The 27,040-nt window shown below is 41.8% G+C and overlaps 1 protein-coding gene across 1 annotated transcript in view; it reads left to right on the top strand.

Moving 5' to 3' along the window:
• Positions 1-26,677, top strand: part of LOC110521830 (influenza virus NS1A-binding protein homolog A) — a 30,813-nt gene extending 4,136 nt beyond the window's left edge. Inside the window, exons 2-14 of the mRNA XM_036968753.1 lie at positions 6,625-6,922; positions 7,170-7,307; positions 10,428-10,597; positions 11,905-11,980; positions 12,074-12,247; positions 16,631-16,756; positions 18,281-18,394; positions 18,920-19,064; positions 19,242-19,466; positions 19,591-19,712; positions 19,834-20,092; positions 25,136-25,309; positions 25,557-26,677. Of these exons, the coding sequence (XP_036824648.1) occupies positions 7,197-7,307; positions 10,428-10,597; positions 11,905-11,980; positions 12,074-12,247; positions 16,631-16,756; positions 18,281-18,394; positions 18,920-19,064; positions 19,242-19,466; positions 19,591-19,712; positions 19,834-20,092; positions 25,136-25,309; positions 25,557-25,816 (1,956 nt within the window). The 5' untranslated portion in view covers positions 6,625-6,922; positions 7,170-7,196 and the 3' untranslated portion in view covers positions 25,817-26,677. The remainder of the gene's footprint in view (positions 1-6,624; positions 6,923-7,169; positions 7,308-10,427; positions 10,598-11,904; positions 11,981-12,073; positions 12,248-16,630; positions 16,757-18,280; positions 18,395-18,919; positions 19,065-19,241; positions 19,467-19,590; positions 19,713-19,833; positions 20,093-25,135; positions 25,310-25,556) is intronic.
• The last annotated feature ends 363 nt before the right edge of the window (positions 26,678-27,040 follow it).

Here is a 27,040-nt window from a genome sequence, read left to right as displayed (position 1 = left end):
GGCTATGGCAGTGCTCCTCCTGCTCCTCCTTGCACAAAGACGGAGGTAGCGGTCCTGCTGCTGGGTTGTTGCCCTCCTACGGCCTCCTCCACGTCTCCTGATGTACTGGCCTGTCTCCTGGTAGCGCCTCCATGCTCTGGACACTACGCTGACACACAGCAAACCTTCTTGCCACATCTCGCATTGATGTGCCATCCTGGATGAGCTGCACTACCTGAGCCACTTGTGTGGGTTGTAGACTCCGTCTCATGCTACCACTAGAGTGAAAGCACCGCCATGCCAGCATTCAAAAGTGACAAAGAAACATCAGCCAGGAACCATAGGAACTGAGAAGTGGTCTGTGGTCCCCACCTGCAGAACCACTCCTTTATTGGGGGTGTCTTGCTAATTGCCTATAATTTCCACCTGTTGTCTATTCCATTTGCACAACAGCATGTGAAATTTGTCAATCAGTGTTGCTTCCTAAGTGGACAGTTTGATTTCACAGAAGTGTGATTGACTTGGAGTTACGTTGTGTTGTTTAAGTGTTCCCTTTATTTTTTTGAGCAGTGTATTTTGGCAGTGATTTAAATCTTCTCTAAGAGCTTTGGAAACCCGGGTTGTACAATATTTACCCATTATTATTTTAAAAACGAGCTCTGTTGGGGCTTCCAGAGTGGCACAGCGGTCGAAGGCCCTGCATCGCTGTGCTTGAGGCATCACTACAGACCCGGGTTCGATCCCAGGCTGTGCCGCGACCGGGAGACCCATGAGGCGGCGCACAATTGGCCCTGCGCCGTCCGGGTTAGGGGAGGGTTTGGCCGGCCGGGATTTACGTATCTCATCGCACTCTTGTGACTCCTTGTGGCAGGCCGGGCGCATGCACTCAGACTTTGGTCACCAGTGTTTTCTCCGACACATTTGTGCAACTGGCTTCTGGGCTAGACGAGCAGAGGCTTGGCACGGTCATTTTTCGTAGGACGCATGGCTCTCGACCTTTGGCTCTCCCGAGTCTGTACGGGAGTTGCAGCAATTGGACAATGAACTACTACCCAAGAGCATACTATCTATCTATCTATATATATATATATATATATCTCTCTCTCTCTCTCTAACCAGTCCTGTCGAGGTGGTTGTTGAAAGAAATGGGTTTTGATTGTTTTACTGGTATTGGGGACATATGTAAATGCCTACAAAAAACATTATTTTGGATGTGTAACCTTTTATTTAACTAGGCAAGTCAGCTAGGAACCAATTCTTATTTACAATGACGGCCAAACCTGGATGACGCTGGGCCAATTGTGTGCCGCCCTATGCGTCTCCCAACCACTGCCGGATGTGATACAGCCTGGATTCGAACCAGGGACTGTAGTGACATCACTTGCACTGAGAATTAAGCATGTGAAGACCAGCGGGAGGAGAACCATCTGGACATTTATTTTTCTGGTTAGGCTAGATCAATCTGACTCCCTCTTTAGTAATTTGTCTTTATTTTTTAATCGCAGTGCTGAAACCATCAGACAAGCTCTAGCCTACATATGGTTTTATTTTATTCAAACGTCTGGAAAATATGTGTGGGGGAAATACGCAAACCGACCTTGTCGACCTAATTTTTTTGTCGGAAATAGCCCTAAATCGATTACTGAAATATAGGCAGACTAACTGGTCTCTTCCTCACTGTGGTTTATGAAGACTTTAAATGTGCCTCTCCTCAATCACCTTTCCATTGGCCTTTGTAGAGCAGCCCTGATAGCATCAGTCAAAATGCTTATCAGAATCAGGAAGAGTGTCTCTGATTGGGAAAGAAAGATATGGAGAGGCATAGGAGAGGGGGATATAGAGGAGAGAGATATGTAGGAGAGAAGAGTGTGGGGGGACCTAAAGGAGCAGAGAGCCAGTGGAGCATTCAGAAGGATCTTCTGCCAGATGTTATGTTGTATAACCGCTAGTAAAGTGGGCCAACTGACCCACATATGTACAGTACATACAGGGGCTATGGCTGCTGCTCTAACACACACACTGGCCTACAAACATCCTTGATTCAACTCTTGCTTACATACTTATGCAAGGACACATACGCAGTTGGGCACACATTCAATTTTATAACCCGCCTGGCCAACTCTGTCACTTCATTCTGCCATGCAAGCTATAGCACATCCGCCACACACACACACACGGAGTAGGCTGGAGACACACCCAGATTCAAAAACACGTTCCAGATTTCAGTAGTGTAGCGTTAGTCATGTGACATTCTGTTCTGTTTCACAGCAATGCAATACATTTTTCATAGTTCCCTTTGTACTTCCCCTTTCTCTCCCCTCCTTGCCTGTACAGTTTGTCCTTACTCCCCCTCTCTCCAGTCACCATGCTGTTGTGTAAGACTTGTGTAAGGCATGTGATCAACAATAGTGAGGGAATCATTCATTTTATTAGGAAGGAAGGCAGGCAGAGAGGAATCTGATCTGTGTGTTCTTTCGTCTTATGTCTCTGTGGGGTCTGGCTGCTGAACAGAACTGCACTTGGATGCTTCTGGCTGGAGTGTCATTGATCCCTAAACACACCTCATAATAATTATTCAAGTCGTTTTCTGTTGTGATGCGTCTGTTTAAAAGACTTGGTGGAGAAATCTGCTTTGCATGTTTGTCCTCAGGTGCATCCTATTTCCATTAATCATCCTTGATTGCAGTCCACCTGTGGTAAATTCAATTGATTGGACATAATTTGTAAACTTATACACCTGTCTATATGAGGTCCCACAGTTGATAGTGTATGTCAGAGCAAAAACCAAGCCAGGAGGTTGAAGGAATTGTCCGTGGCGCTCCAATCCGAGACAGGATTGTGTCGCGGCTCAGATCTGGAGAAGGGTACCAACAATTTCTGCAGCATTGAAGGTCCCCAAGAACAGTGGCCTCCATCATTCTTAAATGGAAGAAGTTTGGAAATACCAATACTTTTTTCTTCCCCCAGAGTTGGCCGCCTGGCCAAACTGAGCAGTCAGGGATGGGCATTGGTCAGGCCAAGAACCCGATAGTCACTCTGACAGAGTTCCTCTGTGGAGAAAGGAGAACCTTCCAGAAGGACAACCATCTCTGCAGCACTCCACCGATCAGACCTTAATGGCTGTGGCCAGATGGAAGCCACTCCTCAGTAAAATGCACATGACAGCCGGCTTAAAGTTTACCTAAAGGAGTCTCGGACCATGAGAAACAAGATTCTATGGTCTGATGAAACCAAGATTGAAATCTTTGGCCTGAACGCTTAAAACCTCTTTGGGGTATGTGGGACGCTAGCGTCCCACCTGGCCAAAAGCCAGGGAAACTGCAGAGCGCCAAATTCAAATAAATGACTATAAAAATCAAACTTTCATTATCTTCTTGACGCTATCTATCCCATTAGCGGGATAATTGTCATCAACAACCGCAGAATTTCAGAGCGTCAGAGCGTGTTTTCTATCCTAATCTGTCAATTATATGCATATGGGCCTGAGAAATAGGCTGTTTACATTGGTTTACAAACTGTCCTTTTGTTAGATTAATTCCGTCGACTATATATCGAAAATGTCCATTTATTTGGAGTGGTTGATCCAGAAAATCACCGGTTCCAACTTGCTCAACGTGACTACAAAATATCTCAAAAGTTACCTGTACACGTTGCCAAAACATTTCAAACTACTTTTTGTAATACAACTTTAGGTATTTTTTTACGTAAATAATCGATAAAATATAAGATGGAATGATCTGTGTTCAATACAGGAAGAAAACAAACTGAAGCATGCTTTCTGGTCACGCGCCTCTTTCTAGCAGTACACTTCAAGTGACCCTCGTTCAAGATGGCCGTACTTCTTCATTACACAAAGGAATAACCTCAACCAATTTCTAAAGACTGTTGACATCCAGTGGAAGCGATAGGAACTGCAAGAAGGTCCCTTAGAAATATGGATTCCCAATGAAAACCCATTGAAAAGAATGACCTAAAAAAAAATCTGGTTTGTCGTCGGGGTTTTGCCTGCTACATAAGTTCTGTTATACTCCATGATTCAAACAGTTTTAGAAACGTCAGTGTTTTCTATCCAAATCTACTAATAATGTGTATATCTTCTCTTCTGGGGATGAGTAGCAGGCAGTTGAATTTGGGCATGCATTTCATCCGTACGTGAAAATACTGCCCCCTGTCACCAAGAAGTTAAGCGTCACGCCTGGAGGAAACCTGGAACCATCCCCTACGGTGAAGCATGGTGGTAGCAGCGTTACACAGTGGGAATGTTTTTCAGCTGTGGGGATTGGGAGACTAATCAGAGTTGATGGTAAGCTGAACGGAGCAAAGTACAGAGATCCTTGATGAAAACCTGCTCGACCTCAGACTGGGGCAACGGTTCACCTTCCAACAGGACAATGACTCTAAGCACACAACCAAGACAACGTAGGAATATGTTTGTGTGTTAGGTAGAAGATAGCGGTCTGTCCTGTGGGTAATATTAGTATTGAGATCCCAGACACACACATTTTTCTTCAATGAAAGTTGGGTGGTTTTGAAGTCCGCCAGGTATATTAACTAAAGTGCTTTCAAAGAACTACCGGGTGGTGGCTTGGCTGCAATTGTGCTATCATGATACGCCAAGGATAACAGTTTAATTTGGTAAATGGCACCTAATTTAATTAGTTGGTTATTTGATTAAATGGTGGAAAAGCAATGCCTAAAGTGTTGTTTGCTAAACTAAAATGCTACTTTGCCCTACACCAGGGGCAGGCAACTAGATTTCACCACTACCAAGCCCAAAAATAGTTACTTTCAAATGCAATATCACTTAATTTCTTGACTATAATGAGACAAGATCAGGTCTTTTTTGTTGGAATGCCGCGGCCCGATTTGTCAGGTGGATGGTTGTGTAGCCGGAACATAATTATAATTTATACACTACAAATTCACCGCTACCAAGCCCAAAAAGAGTTACTTGCAATATCACTTAATTCCTTAATTATGAGACAAGATCAGGTCTTTTTTTCTATTTGTTGGAATGCTTGGGATCAGATTTCCTAAATGCTAAAATGTTTTGGGGGCAATATTCCTGGCGATGTTAGTATTTTTGGACCAATAACTAAAATCTAAAATACTTTAGGGGGATATTTTTTGGCCTGTTGCTGACCCCCACCCCTACATACAAACTATACATTCACACTCCTACAGTTTCCAAACCAGCTGAGCACAAGATGCCCGAAACAGGAAAAAGTTTGACAAACGTCTCTTTCACACATGGCCTTCTTGGCGGTTTTAAGAATGTGAACGTGTGTATTGTTTCTTCTGTCTGAACCGTCTTGGACTGGAGGAAGACATGGTCGTCATTATTTCCAGCAGCACACAAAGAGCAGTTTGTCTGTCGGTTTGTCTGTGTACAATTTTGAAGAATGTGTCTCAATAGGAAAATAGTGCGTTTTCACACAATGTAGAAGCCTAATGTTCCACAAATGACTTGGTAATTTCAATGACTGTTATTCGGTCAACATCTTAGCTTTTATAATAAACTGAAGTGCTTTAGTTTCATATGTGCTTCAAAAGTAGCTTGAATTCATGTAGTCTGTATCTCAATCAAATAAAAAAGATATGTATTTTCTGGTGCGCCTAACTTTAAGTTGAGACTACAAGTGCTACCAATGAAAAATTATCCCTGTCTGTGTTTACAGGAGAATGTCAGGTCATCAAGTCTGTAAACTGAAGCACAGCTGGGTCATGCAGCAAGACAATAATCCAAAACACACACGCAAGTCTACACCAGAAGGAACAGATGGAAAGTTTTGAAATGGCCTAGTCAAACGTCCAGGCCTGTTATGTTAGGAGCTGAAATGAACAATTTCCCACACCCACATTTTATTAAATAAGTATCCAATTTGTATTAATTCACTCAGGTTCCCTTTATCTAATATTAGGTTTTGGTTGATGATCTGGTATTCAGTGACAAATATGCACAAATAGAGAATCAGATATGGGGCAAATACTTTTTCACGGCACTGTAGCTGTCAGCTCCAGTGACAGCAGTTAGGTTGGCTGTAACATTGTATGTACACTAGTAAAATAGCAAGGGTAGTTCCATGTTGCCTTGTGAGAATCTCACACATCCCCCACACAATGGCAGATTTCCTGGAATGGTGACAGTTTCTTCCTTCTCTTGTTATGTATTAAGACAGAGGGATAGTCCTAGTGGATGAGGGATAGTCCTAGTGGATGAGGGATAGTCCTAGTGGATGAGGGATAGTCCTAGTGGATGAGGGATAGTCCTAGTGGATGAGGGATAGCTTTGCCGAGGACGAGTTTGAGCCGGATTCAGCGGTAGTGTCTGGGCTGGGTAGCCGGTGTGGAGGGGGCAGGGATCAGAGGGCCTGTTCTTAAGACTTTAGAGAGGGACACTGAAGGAGTGGAAAATGGGAGGGTGGGGGTTAATGCTACTGAGAGACTATTTTAGTGACTGGACTGTCAGTGTGCTACTTGACTGCAGCAGTCACTCTGCTTGCCTGCTGGAGATGCCATGAAGTAGCTTAGTTTAAACACATGGGTTAAATTCAGACCTTGTTCTGAGCATGTGCTTCTATCAATTGATCTCACTGCAGTTTGGTGTAATTTAGTTGTGACAAACTTTCTCCTCTCTCCTCCCAGGTTATAATGCACGACCAACACAGAAAAAGTTTGACTCTATAGCCAACGGGATCCTGAGGACTTGATTACAGTCGCTTCAAGCCTGACAGTTTGCACCGGTGCGGCTGCCCCCCTACCCCCGGCTCACATCCCTTTGGTCAACTGGCATTACTTCTGACAGCCCCCTTCCTCCTCCACTGGTTAATAAGACTTGGGTTCCCTTGTGGTCTCTGTCTACTTTGCCTGCCTTCTCTTCCATTGGTCCCTGCCCTCTACGGACACCAGTAGCAGTCCCTGGAGTTACATAATCCTGTATTAGGTATGTTTTATTATTATTATTTAATAATGCAAGGGGCGGATTACACACGCACAATGCACATGTGCCTAATCCAAGTCATTGTGATCATGAATTAATCAAACAAGCTTTTATGAACGATGCCAGCATCATGCCACTCTACTCTGTGTGGGACTGATGGTTGACATGTAGTCATATGGGGATAGAAATTTAGATACTTTTTTCTCTTTTTCATGTTCCCCCTTTCTCCCCTCCATCCCTCGCTGGCCAGGCTCAGCCCCCAACATTAAACAGTGAGATGATTCCCAATGGTTATCTGCTCTTTGAAGATGAGAGTCTCTTGGATTCCACCGTAGCCAAGATGAATGCCCTGAGAAAGAGTGGACAGTTCTGTGACGTGAGACTGCAGGTACGTGTTTTTTATTTATTTTTCTCTTTCGCTCTCGACCCCCCCCGGGTCCATCTTTTGGGAAATGACACCATTACTGAGTCTTGAACTATGAGAATAGAAAGGTTCAGAACATTTGTGAAAGAGCACTGTTGAAAAATATATGGCAAATAGAAATCAACTGGATGGTGTTCAGAGATGGATGGGAGGGGTTGAATGGAGCTGAAGGATGGGACTAAAAATAACAAAAACACATGTTCTGATGTGTCCAAATTTGAGATTTTTGGTTCCAACTGCTGTCTTTGAGATGCAAAGTAGGTGAATGGATGATATCTGCATGTGTGGTTCCCACGGTGAAGCATGGGGGAGGAGGTGTGGTTCTGCTTTTTTGGTGACACTGCCAGTGATATTATTTAGAATTTAAGGCACACTTAACCAGCATGGCTACCCCTGCATTCTGCAGCGATACGCCATCCCATCTGGTTTGTGCTTAGTGGGACTATCATTTGTTTTTCAACAGGACGACCCAAAACACACCTCCAGGCTGTGTAAGTGCTATTTGACCAAGGAAAATTATTGAGTGCTGCATCAGATGACCTGGCCTCCACATTCACCTGACCTCAACCCAATTGAGATGGTTTGGGATGAGTTTGACTGCAGTGAAGGAAAAGCAGCCAACAAGAGCTCAGTATATGTGGGAACTCCTTCGAGACTGTTGGAAAGGCATCCCAGGTGAAGCTGGTTCAGAGAATGCCAAGAGTGTGCAAAGCTGTCATCAAGGCAAAGGGTGGTTACATTGAAGAATCTAAAATATATTTTGATTTAACACTTTTAGGCTAAGTTTTGATGACTTATTCTACAATGTAGGAAATAGTACCAAAAAAAACCTTAAATTAGTAGGTGTCAACTTTTGATTGGTACTGAAACTATTCAGTCCCTTTTCCATATTTTGTTACAGTACAGCCTTATTCTAAAATGGATAAAAACATTGAAGAAAATAATCTACACATAATGCAAAAACGGATTTTTAGAAATTTTTGCAAAATAGTTTTTTTTAAACAACCTTTATTTATATAAGTATTCAGACCCTTTGCTATGAGACTCAATTGAGTTTAGGTGCGTCCTGTTTCCATTGATCATCCTTGATGTTTCTACAACTTGATTTAGAGTCCACCTGTGGTAAATTCATTTGATTGGACATGAGTGGGAAAGGCACACCTTTTCTATATAAGGTCCCACAGTTGACACCATGTCAGAGCAAAAACCAAGCCATGAGGTGAATTGTCCGTAGCGCTCCGATGAAGGGTACCAAAAAATGTCTACAGCATTGAAGGTCCCCAAGAACACAATGGCCGCCATCATTCTTAAATGGAAGAAGTTTGGATCCACTAAGACTCTTTGTAGAACTGGCCGCCCGGCCAACCTGAGCAATTTGGGGAGAAGGGCCTTCATCAGGGAGTTGACCAAGAACCTGATGGTCACTCTGACAGAGCTCTAGAATTCCTCAGTGGAGATGGGAGGACCTTCTAGAAAGACAACCATCTCTGCAGCACTCAACCAATCAGGCCTTTATGGCAGTGGCCAGATGGAAAATCACATTTTATTGGTCACATACACATGGTTAGAATATGTTATTGCGAGCGTAGCGAAATGCTTGTGCTTCTTGTTCCGACAGTACAGCAATATCTAACGTAATCTAGTTGTAATATTTGATTTCACCTATTCACCCTCTAGTAACCTTTGTAATAAAAATGCATATCCTTCAGTACAACACAGAACATACTTTTAATGTTATTGTTTTATAAAAAGCTATATTAAATAAGAAAATTAAGTATTAGCTTTATAGGTCAAGGTCATTGCTTTTTATGTGGCCAAGAAACATTTAACAGGCAGTTCATGTATGAAATCTATCCTTTAGTATCACGCTTTTGTCCTACGGCACAGCAAAAGTTTCATGTCACCCATTATGCTGAATGACAGTAGCTTTGTTATCCCATGTAAGTATGCAATTCATATTTACTTGTTATATGAATACTGAATATTATCATTTTAAACTATATTATGGCCTTTTAAGTGTTATCCACCCAGCTTTATTTCCTATTCTGTTGCTGACAGTAGCATGAAACCATGAAAACAATACCTTGCTTTTCTTCTGGCTAATCTTTCATCCCTAGCAACTGAATCTGCGTTAATCTTTTGTCTGTGCCATGCAGCTCTCTCCAACGGCATATAAAGTTAATGTGCCTTGAAATACCTTAACCTTTTTTGGCGTTGCGCTCGCGACCCACCTCGACAACATCTGGTGAAATTGCAGTGCGCCAAATTCAAAATACAGAAATGTTCATAATAAACATTCATAAAAATACAAGTTTTATACATCGGCTTAAAGATGAACTTGTTAACTTCTTATGGTATAGGGGATGGTTGCGTCCCACTTGGGAAAAAAATCTGGGAAAATGCAGCGTGGCAAATTTAAAAGAATATAAAAATCAAACTTTCATTAAATCACACGTAAGATACTCAATTTAAAGCTACACTCGTTGTGAATTCAGCCAACATGTCAGATTTTAAAAAGCTTTTCGGCGAAAGCATAAGAAGCTATTATCTGATGATAGCACAACAGTAAACAAAGAGGGTAGCATATTTCAACCCTGCAGGCGGTGAAATAAAATGTAAAACATGCATTACCTTTGACGAGCTTCTTTTGTTGGCACTCCAATATGTCCCATAAACATCATTGGTCCTTTTGTTCGATTTAATTCCGTCCATATATATCCAAATGTCCATTTATTTATTTGATCCAGAAAAAAACAGCTGCCAAAAAATGCAACTACAAAACATTTCAGAAATTGCCTATAAACTTTGCCAAAATATTTCAAACTACTGTTGTAATACAACTTCAGGTATTTTTAAATGTTAATAATCGATCAAATTGTAGATGGGGCTATCTGTGTTTAATACAGGAAGTAAACAAACCATGCTCCTTTTTTTTTTTTTCTTGCGCAACTCTCAATAGTGTAACGTTGTTCCAGGATGTGCTGCTTCTTCGTTGCACAAATGAATAACCTCAACCAAATTGCACCTCTGAAGAATGGTCTCTCTGGTTTTAGCCCTGACCTCTGCTCTATCTCCTCTGTGTAGGTGTGTGGTCATGAGTTGATGGCTCACCGTGCCGTGCTGGCCTGCTGTAGCCCCTACCTGTTTGAGATCTTCAACAGCGACATCGAACCTCACGGCGTGTCCCACGTTACCTTCGATGACCTTGACCCAGAGGCTGTGGAGATCCTGCTTAACTACGCCTACACTGCCCAGTAAGTGCCATGACCTCTACCCTCTGACCCCTAAACTATGCCTACGCTGCCCAGTGAGTACATCTTTTAAGACATGCATTGTGCAATGAGTCCTAGGCTTTGTTAGATGTCCTTCAACTTTCACCACTACGTGGTGGGCAAGTAAGTGTTTTTTTTTTTTTTTTTTACCTCCTGCTTTGGCCTGGATGTCCTTATTTTGGTAAGGATCAGAATATAAATAATTTTGACTGAATGAGTTGTAACTTCCAGAGCTTTTAGTTGTAAAACAATAACTTGAAAAGATACTTACATGCCATAATTTTGACTTTCATTATAACCTTGTTTACAAGGTGTATGTGTGTAAATAAAATAACTTGTCCATATCACAATGGCGCACTTGACAATTGAGAACTGTTGACAATAAAGAACTGAATATCTGAATCTGTTTATTTGATGTAAATAACTGAGGAGAATGCATGAAGAATAACTTCATTGCAGTCTGGTTTCTTTATTTACCTTTAACAGCAGAATTCCAGTGTTTAACATTTGAAATGTTATAGACACTGATATTTTCTCAAAATGATGAAATTGACTTTGTGGTTATACTGTAGATTATACCATGGGCCATTGCCTCTGAAGCGTAACACAGCAAGTAAAAATAAGTATTACTTACTGTGTTTGGCCTCTGCGACTCAGCCTACAGTCGGCCCTGTATATAATTGTGGTATTCTGCAATAAATAGACGGCAAACAAGGTATAGGCCAAGATGGGCCACCATGCAAACAGGCTGTTCTGGTCCTGAATCTTCTGTTTCCCTATTGAAAACAGTACAACAACAATAAAGCAAATTTAGATGCATTATGTATGCCTTTTTGTTTTTAAGAAAGTAGCCTACAGATGTGTGAAAGTTTGCTACTTTCAGGGTGCAACTCTAGCTCCAACGGACAGGTCGAATGCCTTTGTTTTTTGTTTTTTAAAGCAGTAAGGGGGTGGGCTCTAGACCATCCTATTAGCCATTCCAGCTGTTTAATTTCATATTAAATTTTGTTTCCTAACACCCACACCATCAGACTGAGCGTTTCAGTGGCCCTAGGAGGCACAGGAAAATATATTATGAAAGCATGTATATATTAGAGTTATATAAATAATAATAAATAAGGGATTTAGAAATACAATTAAAAAAACATATTTAAAAAAAAATATTTCCTGGACCCTTCACCGCTCTCTCTGCTCGGCTTTCTTTTTGACTATGCTCATCACCTGTCAGGCATGCGTACAACTCCTGTCTGTGTTTGTCTGTCTGACGAATTAATGGTTCTGTCTTGCAGGTTGAAGGCAGACAAGGAGTTGGTTAAGGATGTCTACACTGCAGCCAAAAGGCTAAAGATGGAACGAGTAAAGCAGGTAGTTTTTTCAACTACTGATATGCAATACTGTATGTTTAAATGCAGTCCCAATGTTAAGATGTTTAAACTTCTCTCCTCTCTGATTGGTCAGATCTGTGGCAACTACCTGCTGTCGAAGATAGAATCCTATAGTGCCATCTCCTTTCGTAACTTTTCCAGCAGCATGGGAGACGGTCGCATGCTCTCCAAGATCGACATCTACATCCAAGAACACCTGCTGGAGGTCTCTGAGCAGGAGGACTTCTTCAAACTCCCCCGCCTCAAAGTAAGCCTTCCCTGAGCAATGTTCTACTGCAACCTTAATGGGGCAGTGCAGTTAAACACGATTTTTCAGGTTGTCATTATGACATTTTTGGCCGATATCCGATATTTTCCTTGTAAAAAATTATTTAAACGACACCGATATAAAAACATGTTATGGCCTCTCTGGGATAATCGGGACTGTAGCGTCCCAACAGCCAGTGAAAGTGCAGGGCGCCAAATTCAAAACAACAAATCTCATAATTAAAATTCCTCAAGCATACAAGTATTTTACACCATTTTAAAGATAATTCTCGTTAATCCAGCCACAGTGTGATTTCAAAAAGGCTTTACAGCGAAAGCACCACAAACGATTGTTAGGTCACCACCAAGTCACAGAAAAACACAGCCATTTTTCCAGCCTAAGAGTGGCGTCACAAAAAGCAGAAATATAGGTAAAATGTATCACTAACCTTTGATCTTCATCAGATGAGTCATAGGACTTCATGTTACACAATACATGTATGTTTTGTTCGCTGAAGTGCATATTTATATCCAAAAATCTCATTTTACATTGGCGTGTTATGTTCAGTAGTTCCAAAACATGCGGTGATTTTGCAGAGAGCCACATCAATTCACAGAAATTCTCATAAACATTGATAAAAGATACAACTATTATACATGGAACTTTAGATAAACTTCTCCATAACTTGGCACACCCATCCCGTTAGCGGTATCATTTTCTCAACATCCACTGAATTGCAGAGCACCAAATTCAAATTACTAAAAATATTACATTTTCATAAAATCACAAGTGCAATATAGCAAAACACAGCTTGTTGTTAATCCACATGGTGCTTCAGATTTCAAAAAAGCTTTTCGGCGAAAGCTATCCAAGCGTTTATGTTAAGACAGACAAAACATTACAAAGAGCTAGCAGCAAAGTAGATATGTCACGGAAGTCAGAAAAGCAATTTAATGAATCGCTTACCTTTGATCTTCGGATGTTTGAACTCACGAGACTCTCAGTTACACAATAAATGTTCCTTTTGTTCCATTAAGTTTATTTTTAAATCCAAAATAACGCGCCAACCAAATGGAGGTATATGTTCAGAAATCCACAGGCTCGAGCGGTCACGACGGGGCAGACAAATTCCAAATACTATCTGTAAAGTTCGTAGAAACATGTCAAAGTTTTTTTTATAATCAATCCCCAGGTTGTTTTTACAATAAATAATCGATAATATTTCAACCGGACCGTAGCTTTTTCAATAGGAGTGAGAATGTCTGCTCCAAGCTGCTCGTGCATGCAAAACTGCTGGCACCCAGCCATCCACTGACGCGATGTGATCTTTCTTGCTCAGTTTCAGGCTTTTATTCTGAAAAATGTCTAAAGACTGAAGCCATAGGAAAAGGAATCTGGTTGATATCTCTTTAAATGGAGGGAAGGCATGCAATGGAACAGAGGTTTCAGGAAAAACAGCACTTCCTGGTTGGATTTTCCTCAGGTTTTCGCCTGCAGTATCAGTTATGTTATACTCACAGACAATATTTTAACAGTTTTGGGAACTTTAGTGTTTTCTATCCTAATCTGATAATTATATGCATATTCTGGGTCTGAGAAATAGGCAGTTTAATTTGGGTACATTTTTCATCAAAATACTGCCCCCTACACCCTACAGGTTAATGCAACCGTGGTGTCAGATTTCAAAAACACTTTACGGAAAAAGCACACCATGCAATAATCTGTATGGCGCTCAGAGACCAAAACAGCCAAAGAGATATCCGCCATGTTGTGGAGTCAACATTATTCAGAGATAGCATTATAAATATTCACTTACCTTTGATCATCTTCATCAGAATGCACTCCCAGGAATCCCGGTTCCACGATAAATTATTAACTTTATGTCCAAATACCTTCCTTAGAGCGTTTGGTAAACAAATCGAAACACGCGTGCAAGGTCAGACAAAGTCCAAAAAGTTATATTACAGGTCGTAGAACCATGTCAAACTAAGTATAGAATCAATCTTTAGGATGTTTTTAACATAAATCTTCAATAATGTTCCAACCGGAGAATTCCGTCACGAGCTCATAGCAATCTGCCAGACACCTGGCTCAATCCCCTCTCATTCGGCCCCACTTCACAGCAGAAGTATCAAACAATGTTCTAAAGACTGTTGACATCTAGTGGAAGCCTTAGGAATAGCGTTAGGAATATCTTCAATAGGAAATTAGTTGAAAAACTACCAACCTTAGATTTCCCACTTCCTGGTTGGATTTTTTTCTAAGGTTTTCTCCTGCCATATGAGTTCTGTTATACTTAGACACAATTCAAACAGTTTTAGAAAACACTGAAGTTTCTATCAAAATATACTAATTATATGCTTATTCTAGCTTTTATGGCTGAGTATCTTATTCATCCAAGCTACTCAATACTGCACCCCAGTCACCAAGAAGTTAAAGCGTTCGAGTACAGTTAAATAGTTAACACGAACACAGACGTAGTGGTCAAAGGCACTGTATCGTAGTGCAAGAGGCGTCACTACAGTCCCTGGTTCAAATCAAGGCTGTATCACATCCGGCCGTGATTGGGAGTCCCATAGGGCGGTGCACAATTGGCACAACATCGCCCAGGCCGTCATTGTAAATAATTGTTCTTAAATTTAACTAGGCAAGTAAGTTAAGGTTACACACACAAAGGGTTATTTTGTTGCCATTTACTCCCCCTGAACAAGGCAGTTAACCCACTGTTCCTAGGCCGACATTGAAAATAAGAATTTGTTCTTGCGCCTAGTTAAATAAAGGTAAAATAAATTACCAGTAAAACATAATCAAAACCTATTTATTTCACTTACTTGCTGTTTCATTCTTCAGATGTTTCATTCTCAACCAGGATTTCTATGGAATGCCGTTTGGGTCTTTGCGTGTCAAAAAAAGATGCATTTGACCAATCAGGACCTGAATATGACTGCATGTCAAAAAATTTAACGCTTTCATTCATTTTTTACGTAGTTTTTACACTCACTCATATTTCATATGTCACAACGATTCATCGATACATATGCTATGATGCTGGTAAAGTTGACTTGTGCACCTACAGTGCAAACAATGTAATTCTTGTAGTTCTTCCCCTAAAAGCAAAATAACATCTGTTTCAGTAGCTATAGTTAGTTAGCTAGCTAACTATATAGCTAGGTGTCATCTAAAATAACCCTAATTTACAAGACCGTTCTTATTTTATTAATGGTGGTTGGACCCATCTATGTGAAGCTAACCACAATAAGGATTAACCACAATAGGGACTTTGTGGTTAGCCTTCAAAATAAATGAATGGAATGATTCTACAATTTGTATTCATTTGCATCACTGTCAATGACATTATTTTGATGGCAAACTGCAAATTCCACTATTGTGGCTAATCCTTAATGTGGCGATCTTCACAACCCGGTCCGGTTAAGCCTCATTAGCCAGATGAAGCTAGCTAGCTGCTTATAAAGTTAGCTTTGGGCAACAGAGTTAAGTTGCTGACTAGCTATTCATTTTCATGAACTGAAGTTCAATTTCAGTAGGCAAACATCAAGTGGCAACCTAGTTAATACTTACTAGGATTCCTAAATCATTGCTAAGAATAATGAAAATGATTGAAGTTTCTACTGGTCATTGTTTTCAGGCTGGTTATATTGGTGCTAACTAGGTACCAAGCTAAAGCTAGCTACCCCTGAAGTTGCGGTCGAACAAATTATGCTTTATTACTAATGCGGTATTGTAAACACATCGTTCGTGGCCAGTGTTTGCTTGTTTGCAGACTGTTTTGAAATACTTTGACAGTGCTACTGTATCTTTGACACGCAAAGACCCAAATTGCATTCCATAGCATGTATCTCGTGACTCTATTACTGTGTAACTCCGGTAGGGCAACATCTGGGAAATATGGCGCACTTGGTATTGTGTACCAGTGCTCGACCAGTCGGCGAAAGCCAACATCACCCACGACAGAGAACGGTGGAATGTCAAGGACAATGAATTCCATTATCTTGGCTTTAATGGATTTCGCCTTTTGAGTTGTCCCACTGAAATGTTCTTACTCTTTCAAATGACTGCTCGATCTACACAGCAGATATTGTGGGCTAGTTTAGAAATTCTGTGTTGCAAAATGTGACCCAACTGGTTATTTATGGCCTTCAAATACACTTAGTTGCATTATTACTTTTGTACTACAGAATTCACCAGTTACTGGTTTTGATTGAATAGTCTTCTTTGTCTCCAGTTAAGGTAGAACGCATCATAACCCTAGCTAGGCTATGATGGTTCAATAAGGAATCAGTGTCTTGTGATTTATGATTTGACCCTAGCCATGGTTGATCCGAGCACCTCTTCTGACTGGTCTCCTCTTATCTGTCTCTACAGTTAGAAGTAATGCTGGAAGACAGCTTGAGCCTGCCCAGCAATGGCAAGCTCTACTCCAAGGTGCTTAACTGGGTCCAGCGCAGACTGTGGGAGAATGGAGACCAACTGGATAAACTGATGGAGGAGGTCAGTACCGTAGCTGGAGACTAGCTTGCACTCATCCTCCCCATATGCATCCCTCCCCTCCTTTCTGCGCTTTCCTCTAACAAGTTAAGGCACTGTTCACAACTCAATGTGGCATGATGTCATTTCACACACTGTTAGGACTGTTTGTTTTTTCGTTCTTTTTTTAAGTGTTAAGTTATGCAGTACAGTGTACCTGGCCATACTGCAAACTAGAGGTGAGCAGAGACACAGCCGTGTGGCTGTTCGCTCTTTGATATTTATGTTTTAGTGATCAGTTGGTTCCACCCACAGTATTGACTTTTGGTCTCTTTCGCATTGAAACAAAGTGAGTGAGCAGGTCTTTGACTCTGTTCTGTCTCACCGATGCCCTTCTCTTTCTGAGCAGGAGTGTGTGTGCGCATTAATTGTGCGTGTGTCAGTGAGCGCTCCAGTTCTAATGACTGTTCCTCCCCGTTGATTTCTCTGTCCTCCAGGTTTATTAACAGCAGCAGGAGACGACTGAAGAGCCAAGACTGAGCCACCAGGGTAATGAGTCAGAGAGCGAGAAACAGGGAGAGAAAAAGAGGGAGGAGAGAAGCACCTCCCTCTCTCTACAGCCGGATATACAGCCGGATTGATCATCCGGATATACAAAATTACATGCAGTAGAGTACTCAAAGAAACCCATATCCACTGAACAGTACATCTGCTTAGCACATAACCATGATTACCCCAACCACCCCACCCCCCTGAGACTCGATACACCCCTCATAATTCACTGATCTAACCCCTTATTTTGGAACCGCATTTAATATGAACTATATTTATCCAAATCAGTGATTGCACAGTACATTTTAAGAGCTTTGTCCTTCAACGTGGGCAAGAGCAGAATGACGGCCATTTAAACCAACTTTTGAAATGCTTCTCTGCTCAAGCATATTCCACACACCATCTCAATGCCCACATCATAATCCAATCACTTATTTGAACAGATTTTTGTTATACTAACTTTGATTAAAAACAACTTTTTGTTTTTTATTTTATGACTACTTGTATGAAACGTCAATGTATGTTGAAGCTTTGCCTTCACCTGCTGTATGAAAGCATACCTCATGCTTTTACATCAGGAAACTGCAGTGCCTTTTTCGTTTTCCTATTATAATTATAATGACCGACTTCAGCCAGCCAGCCAGGAGCGTGGTTTCTGGTTTCCAAGCAGCCTGTGAGGTCATGCGGACTGAAGACGTTTCCAAATGTTGCGTATTTACCAAACCCAGACTCCTCCTTTTTTAGATCTTATGGAGAGAGGGCAGCACAGAAGCAGAAACTACTGATTTTGTGTGGACACCTACATGTCCTGTAACCACCTCTGTTCGTTCTGTGTGTCTATGTTGATAAAGAAGCAATGGCTCCTACCAGTGACAACAGATCAGCCTTCCTCCCTCACTGTCCTCCTTCCTCCCTCACTTTCTTGTTGCCCGGGATGCTGCTGTGTTGCCATGGAGACAGCCTGCCACATGGGTGATGTCGGTGTGTGTCTTGCAGGTGCAAACGTTGTACTACTCAGCCGACCACAAGCTGCTCGATGGCGCACTCATCATTGAGGAACCTGGGCTGTTTGGGGTTGGTGCGGAGGAGGACCACATGCAGTTGGTTCAGGTACACAACCCACCCCTACCTGGACCTTTCCTGGGCCTACCCGAGTGTCGCTTGGCCCAACTTGGCTTTTATCCCACCTTATGTAGCCTGGCAACAAGGCAAACAATTAGTTTGTAGAACCTGGTGATACTACAGACCTGCTTGCTTAGCTCATGTTGCATATTAGACTGGTTCTCAGATCAGTCTTTTGGCGATTGGGTCGTGATTACTACCTTTTTGTGTGTGTTGTCTCAGTATGTAGCTGCTTCTGCATTTGTAAAAGTCCTCCCATTGTCTGTGCTGTCTTTCAGCTTGTTCAGATTGTTTAAAATTTGTTGTAGGCTGGTTTGAAACATTTCAGGGGGACTGGCACTGCTAAAAGAATGTGCTTGGATGTATTTCTATGCAGGTTTAAACCCAGGTTTAGTCCATTTTCAGGCCAGATTGTGGAGTGCGCTCTGCAGCCAGCTGGTGTATTAGGCAGTGGTGGGATGATGTGGCTGTTGCCTCTGGCTGGGCTTCTGTAGCTGCTTTCTGCTCTTGCAGAAGAAGCCCCCCCGTGAGAACAGCAACACCCAGAGACAGCCGAGCTCCTCCACCTCCGGCAGCTCTTCACCCTCCGGCTTGGCCTCCAACACACCCAAACCCTGCAGGAGAGAGTGGAAGTACATTGCTTCCGAGAAGACCACCAGTAAGTGAATGTGTCGAAGAATGTTTGATGTCTTCGATGTCAAGGAGTGGGTGTATAGCATAATAATGTGTATGAATAGCCTAATGTTTAAGATAATAACATTTGTTTTTATTTAGTTATTAACATCACCTCCGCTCATACATCACCTCCCTCCCTCCTTCTCCATCTCTCTTCCAGACAACACCTACCTGTGTCTGGCCGTACTGGACGGGGTGTTGTGTGTGATCTTCCTGCATGGTCGCAACTCTCCCCAGAGTTCTCCCTCTGCCACACCATGTCTGATGAAGAGCCTGAGCTTTGAGGCTCAGTCTGAGGAGCTGGAGGAACACCCGCTGACCTCCATGCACTACGCCCGCTCTGGCCTGGGCACTGCCACCCTGCACGGCAGGCTCATCGCTGCAGGTATGCAGGGTTAACCAACCAATGGGCCTCTCTATCTGGAGACTGGCACTGACAGGTCTCAAATATTAGATTGTCCAAATCAACCTTTTCCTGACCTTGTATCTTCTGTGTATGTTCCCTCCAGGAGGGTATAACCGGGAGGAGTGCCTGAGGACTGTGGAGTGTTACGACCCCAAAGAGGACCTCTGGACCTTTACTGCTCCCATGCGGACTGCCAGGGCTCGCTTCCAGATGGCCGTGCTCATGGTACAACACACCCCTGTCCTTTGAACCCGCATTTCCTATGATTGACAGGTGCCTGTCTGACCCTGACTGATCAATAGTTTTCTGACTTAAACCTGCCTCTTTGTCTCCTCTGATCTCTTAGGGTCAGCTGTATGTGATGGGTGGCTCCAACGGTCACTCAGACGAGCTGAGCTGTGGGGAGACCTACGATCCCCACACTGACACGTGGGCTCAGGTGGCAGAGCTCCGGACCAATCGCTGCAACGCAGGTGTCTGCTCGTTGAACAATAAGCTGTTTGTGGTGGGAGGGTCAGACCCCTGTGGGCAGAAAGGACTGAAGAACTGTGATGCTTTTGACCCTTTGACCAAGACCTGGAACAACTGTGCCCCACTCAACATCAGTACGTACCAATACCACACATACACTTCCCTAACTATTTATTTGAATTTGGCTTTATACTCCAGCATTTGATTTGAGATCAAATGTTTTATGAGGCGACAGTACAGAATGTCACCATTATTTGAGGGGTTTTCCACATTAATGTAGAAGTGTTCAGAAACATTCTGTTCTTATTTACAATAAGTGACTCAAAAATGACATGATTTCCCATTCATTGGGCACAACATAATTCGAAACACAACCAAAACAAACTAAAAATTAACCCAACAAGTTTGAAGAGTCACAACCTTGCATGCTAGGTAAATGGGACCAAATACTAAACTTTTAACTAAATTGAATACATTTGTAGTACAAGTACATTTGTCAAAGTACTTGACACCTTAAAATGGGCGGACTAGATGCATAAAGTGCATTCATTTCTAAACGGTAAAACATAGGTATTAAAATACCCTCACGTAAAAGGCTAAATTCTTTACTGTCACATCAATATAAAACATTTTATATCAAATCCCAAATGCTGAAGTATAAAGCAAAATTAAACGTTTTAGCTTCAATGTTCAAATACGATTGTACTGTACACATGCTGTACCAATATCACACACACACTGAGCAAAAAGGGTTCCAGATTATACCAAAAAGGGTTTCTTTGATCTGTCACAGGACTGAATGCTTTAGTATGGTGCTTATGTACAGTGCATTCGGGAAGGTATTCAGACCACTTTAATTTTTCCACGTTTTGTTAGGTTACAGCCTTATTCTGAAATGGATGAAATTGGGGTTTTTCCCTCATCGATCTACACACAATACCCCATAATGACAAAATAAAAATGGGTTTAGACATTTTTGCAAATTTATAAAAAATGAAACTGAAATATCACAAGTGTTCAGACCCTTTACTCAGTACTTTGTTGAAGCATCTTTGGCAGCGATTACAGCCTCAAGTGTTCTTGGGTATGATGCTTGACGCACCTGTATTTGGGGAGGTTCACCTAATCTTCTCTGTAGATCCTCTCAAGCTCTAAGCTCTGTCAGGTTGGATGGGTAGCGTCGCTGCACAGCTATTTTCAGGTCTCTCCAGAGATGTTAGATCGGGTTCAAGTCTGGCTGGGCCACTCAAGGACATTGAGAATTGTCCAGAAGCCACTCCTACGCTGTCTTGGCTGTGTGCTTAGGGTCGTGGTCCTGTTGGAACATTAACCTCTCTGGGATATGTGGGACGCTAGCGTCCCACCTGGCCAAAAGCCAGGGAAAATGCAGAGCGCCAAATTAAAATAAATTACTATAAAAAATCAAACTTTCATTAAATCACACATGTAAGATAGCAAATTAAAGTTACACTTGTTGTGAATCCAGCCAACGTCAGATTTCAAAAAGGCTTTTCGGCGAAAGCAAACGGTGCTATTATCTGAGGATAGCACCATAGTAAACAAAGAGAAAGCGTATTTCAACCCCGCAGGCACGACACAAATACAAATTCATGCCTTACCTTTGACGAGCTTCTTTTGTTGGCACTCCAATATTTATTTCACCTTTATTTAACCAGGTAGGCAAGTTGAGAACAAGTTCTCATTTACAATTGCGACCTGGCCAAGATAAAGCAAAGCAGTTCGACACATACAACGACACAGAGTTACACATGGAGTAAAACAAACATACAGTCAATAATACAGTATAAACAAGTCTATATACGATGTGAGCAAATGAGGTGAGATAAGGGAGGTAAAGGCAAAAAGGCCATGGTGGCAAAGTAAATACAATATAGCAAGTAAAACACTGGAATGGTAGATTTGCAATGGGAGAATGTGCAAAGTAGAAATAAAAATATGTCCCATAAACATCACAAATGGTCCCTTTGTTCGATTTAATTCCGTCGATATATATCCAAAATGTCCATTTATTTGGCGCGTTTGATCCAGAAAACCACCGGTTCCAACTTGCTCAACGTGACTACAAAATATCTCAAAAGTTACATGTAAATTTTGCCAAAACATTTCAAGCTACTTTTGTAATACAACTTTAGGTATTTTTTAACATAAATAATTGATGAAATTGAAGACTGGATGATCTGTGTTCAATACAGGAAGAAAACAAACTGAAGCATGCTTTCTGGTCATGCGCCTCTATCTAACAGTACACTTCAAGTGACCCTCGTTCAAGATGGCCGTACTTCTTTAGTACACAAAGGAATAACCTCAACCAATTTCTAAAGACTGTTGACATCCAGTGGAAGCGATAGGAACTGCAAGAAGGTCCCTTTCTGGAGTCCCAATGAAACCCATTGAAAAGAGTGACCTCAAAGAAATCTGAATGGTTTGTCCTCGGGGTTTCGCCTGCTAAATAAGTTATGTTATACTCCGACATGATTCAAACAGTTTTAGAAACTTCAGTGTTTTCTATCCAAATCTACTAATAATATGCATATCTTCTGGGGATGAGTAGCTGGCAGTTGAATTTGGGCATGCATTTCATCCGGACGTGAAAATACTACCCCCTGTCACCACGAAGTTAACCTTGGCCCCAGTCTGAGGTCCTGAGCGGTCTGGAGCAGGTTTTTATCAAGGATCTTTGTCCTTTGCTCCGTTCATCTTTCGCTTGATCCTGACTAGTCTCCTTGCCGCTGAAAAACATCCCCACAGCATGATGTTGCCACCACCATGCTTAACTTCGAAATAGGGGGCGCTCTTTTAATTTTTGGATGAGAAACGTTCCCGTTTTAAACAAGATATTTTGTCACGAAAAGATGCTCGACTATGCATATAATTGACAGCTTTAGAAAGAAAACACTGACGTTTCCAAAACGGCAACGATATTGTCTGTGAGTGCCACAGAACTGATGTTACAGAAAAAAAACCCAGGTAAAAATACAATCAGGAAGTGCCGCATTTTTTTAAAACCGCTTCATGGCAATGACTCCTTATATGGCTGTGGAGGAGTTAGGAGTCAGCTTACCTTTTCCACGTTTTCCCCAAGGTGTCTGCAGCATTGTGACGTATTTGTAGGCATATCATTGGAAGATTGACCATAAGAGACTACATTTACCAGGTGGTCGCTTGGTGTCCTCGTCGCAATTATTGCGTAATCTCCAGCTGCAGTATTTTTCCGTTTGGCTCTGAGAAAATGACTGCCAGGAATGATTTTTCATCGAATAGAATTGTGAAAAACACCTTGAGGATTGATTCTAAACAACGTTTGCTGTTTCTGTCGATATTATGGAGCTAATTTGGAAAAAAGTTTGCCGTTGTAAGTGACTGCATTTTCGTTTCTTTTTCTTAGCCAAACGTGATGAACAAAACGGAGCTATTTCGTCTACACAAATAATATTTTTGGAAAAAAACAAACATTTTGCTATCTAACAGTCTCGTCATTGAAAACATCCAAAGTTCTTCAAAGGTAAATTTATTTTATTTGAATGCTTTTCTTGTTTTTGTGAAAATGTTGCCTGCTGAATGCTAGGCTTATTGCTATGCTAGGCTATCAATACTCTTACACAAATGCTTGTGTAGCTTTGGTTAAAGCATATTTTGAAAATCTTGAGATGACAGTGTTATCAAAAGGCTAACTTGTGTTTCAATATTTATTTCATTTCATTTGCGATTTTCATGAATAGGAAACGTTGTGTTATGGTAATGAGCTTGAGGCTATGATTAGGCTCCCGGATACAGGATTGCTCGACGCTAGAGGTTAACCTTGGGGATGGTGCCAGGTTTTCTTCAGACGTGACGCTTGGTTTCAGACCAGAGAATCTTGTTTCTCATGGTCTGAGAGTCCTATAGGTGCCTTTTGGCAAACTCCAAGTGGACCGCCATGTTCTACTGAGGAGTGGCTTCCGTCTGGCCACTCAACCATAAAAGCCTGATGGTGAAGTGCTGCAGAGATGGTTGTCCTTCTGGAATAGTCTCCCATCTCCACAGAGGAACTCTGTAGCTCTGTCAGAGTGACCATCAGGTTCTTGGTCACCTCCCTGACCAAAGCCCTTCTCCCCTGTTTGCTTGGTTTGGCCGGGCGGCCATCTCTAGGAAGAGTCTTCCATTTAAGAATGATGGAGGCCACTGTTCTTGGGGACCTTCAATGCTGCAGAAATGTTTTGATACCCTTCCCCAGATCTATGCCTCGACACAATCCTGTCTCGGAGCTCTACAGACAAATCATTAGACCTCATGGCTTGGTTTTTGCTCTGACATGCACTGTCAATTGTGGGACCTTTATATAGACAAGTGTGTGCATTTCCAAATCATGTCCAATCAACCACATGTGGAAACAGTGGAAACAATATGCACCTGAGCTAAATTTCGAGTCTCATAGCAAAGGGTTTGAATACTTTTTATTTCTAATACATTTGTAAAAACCTGTTTTTCCTTTGTCATTGTGGGGTATTGTGTGTAGATTGCTGAGGGAAATAATGTATTTCATCCATTTTAGAACAAGGATGTAATGTAACAAAATGTGGAAAAGGGGAAGGGGGCAGAATGCTTTCAGTACCAGTCAAAAGTTGAAACCTACTCATTCAAGGGTTTTTCTTCATTTGTACTATTTTCTGCATTATAGAATAATAGTGAAGACAGCAAAACTATGAAATAACACACATGGAATCATGTAGTACGTCTAAAAGTGTTAAATAAAAATATATTTTAGATTCTTCAAAGTAACCACCCTTTGCCTTGATGACAGCTTTGCACACTCTTGGCATTCTCTCAACCAGCTTCACCTGGAATGCTTTTCCAACCGTTTTGAAGGAGTTCCCATATATACTGAGCTCTTGTTGGCTGCTTTTCCTTCACTCTGTGGTCCAACTCATCCAAAACCATCTCAATTGGGTCGAGGTCGGGTGATTGTGGCGGCCAGGTCATCTCATACAGCACTCCATTATTTATTTAATCTATTTTAGAATATGGTTGAAATGTAATAAAATGTGGAAAAAGTGAAGGGGTTTGAATACTTTCAGATTTCGCTGTATCGCATATACTGTATTCGTGAAGAACTGGAACAGCTTTGAGTTCTGTGAAAAGTGACTAATGTGCAGTGTTAACTCTCTGTGTTCTCCTAGAGAGGCACCAGGCTGCGGTATGTGAGCTGGATGGCTTCATGTACGTGATTGGAGGTGCTGAGTCGTGGAACTGCCTGAACACAGTGGAGCGCTACAACCCTGAGAATAACACTTGGACCCTTATCGCCCCCATGAACGTAGCTCGCAGGGGGGCTGGGGTGGCAGTCTTCAATGGTAAGAGACTACTCCATAGAAATGAAATATTCCAATTCTATGGTCTGCTCTAAACGGGGGCGGGCTTGAGAGGATTACCATGTATAGGGTAATCAGTTCGGTGTAGGAATGCAGGTTTCTGTGGTTGCAACCTTGGAATTTGGCAGAAATGTCCAAATCATTACTCCTCAGATAAAATCTGATTTATGCTGACTCTTTGCTCTTTCTTTCTCTGCTCTCTCTCATCTCCTTCTCTTCCCCTCTCTAGGGAAGCTCTTAGTGGTTGGTGGGTTCGATGGCTCCCATGCACTGCGCTGCGTAGAGGTGTATGACCCAGTCCGTAACACGTGGAGGATGCTGGGTAGCATGACCGTGGCACGGAGCAATGCGGGTGTGGCTGCGCTGGGTGACGTCATCTGCGCCGTGGGCGGCTTCGACGGCAACAACTTCCTGAACACGCTCGAGGTGTACGACCCTGAGACTGACGAGTGGAGCGACTGCTCCGAGGCCCTCTCCTCTTCCGTCTGAGGGTCAGGGGTTAAGGGGCTGTTATTGGGGGGGGGGGGGTCTCAAACTAACATGCCTAGTGCTTTTAATTGTGTTTTGTGATTTTCTGTACGTGAGCGGGAGGGACAGGGGAATAATTTTTGGAGGGTTGCCTAAAGCAACATCAAGCCTTAGCATATTGCATATGATATTTTTCGTGCTGTATATATTTAGATTGCTTTTTTTATTTTTTGTATTAAGAATGCCAACATCTTTAATACATTTTTGTGCAATTGAGTTTCTTGGAAAGTTTTGTGTATTGTTTTCTGAGGGTTTACAGAGAAACACCTACTGTTTTGGTCACCAAGACTACCTAAGACTTACTGGTGTGTTCAGAATAGGTGACAGTACTGGAAAACTTTGAGTTGACTTGTTTTAGGAAAGTGATTCTGAATATTTTTTCCATTTTGAACTGTCATTTTAGCTCACACATTCAAATATCTTGCCATTTTGAAGCCTTATTCAAAGAAAGAGGGTAACTCCCATGGCATTTTTGTGTAGTTTAGACTGAAGCTAGATTGCTTGATAAATCTTTAATGCCTTTTTTATATTTTTATACACTGCTGATTTACCAATAGAGGAAGTAGTGGACGCACATGTCTGAGTCATCAAACGAAACCAGTGCCAGTTTAGTAACGCGTAACACACACGCTAACCAACTCTTTTGTTGCTGCATTTTGACTAATCTACTATTATGGAGATTTTGTTTTGAGCATTTTTGAATGGGGTTCAGACATTTGGCTTCGATTTTCTTTTGTGAGTTTAGAATGAATCAATTGGAAAGTGCTGCATCACATTTGTAACAAGCTGATATTTCTTAACTAATAAACCATTTCAACCTGACTGTTTGTCCTCTTTTAGTTTTCCAGTTCAATACAGTACTAGAACTAAGAGTCAGGTTTGACTGGTTTGTTAAAGTGGAGTGACTCGCTGTCTTTGAGGTAACATTGGGAAATTTCCACCCCGGGGTTCTAATGAAATAACCTGATTTATACACATTCTATAAACCTTCCACCAATTGGATTTTGCAAGTCACTATTTTTTCCACCAGGACACAATTACTGTCCCCGAATATAGCATTTCTCTCCCTTGCTTCTCTCCGAGAGCAGAAATGTATGGCAGCATGGTCAATGCAGCCGAATCTGATCCTTTGCCTAATTGGCAAAATATCTGATCTGATTGGTCAATAGACCAATTTGTGGAAGA

Source organism: Oncorhynchus mykiss, chromosome 30, assembly GCF_013265735.2.
Source record: "Oncorhynchus mykiss isolate Arlee chromosome 30, USDA_OmykA_1.1, whole genome shotgun sequence".
NCBI classification, from domain to species: domain Eukaryota; kingdom Metazoa; phylum Chordata; class Actinopteri; order Salmoniformes; family Salmonidae; genus Oncorhynchus; species Oncorhynchus mykiss.
The sequence above is the reverse complement of the archived record's forward strand: the minus strand, read 5'-3'. Positions and strand labels throughout refer to the sequence as shown.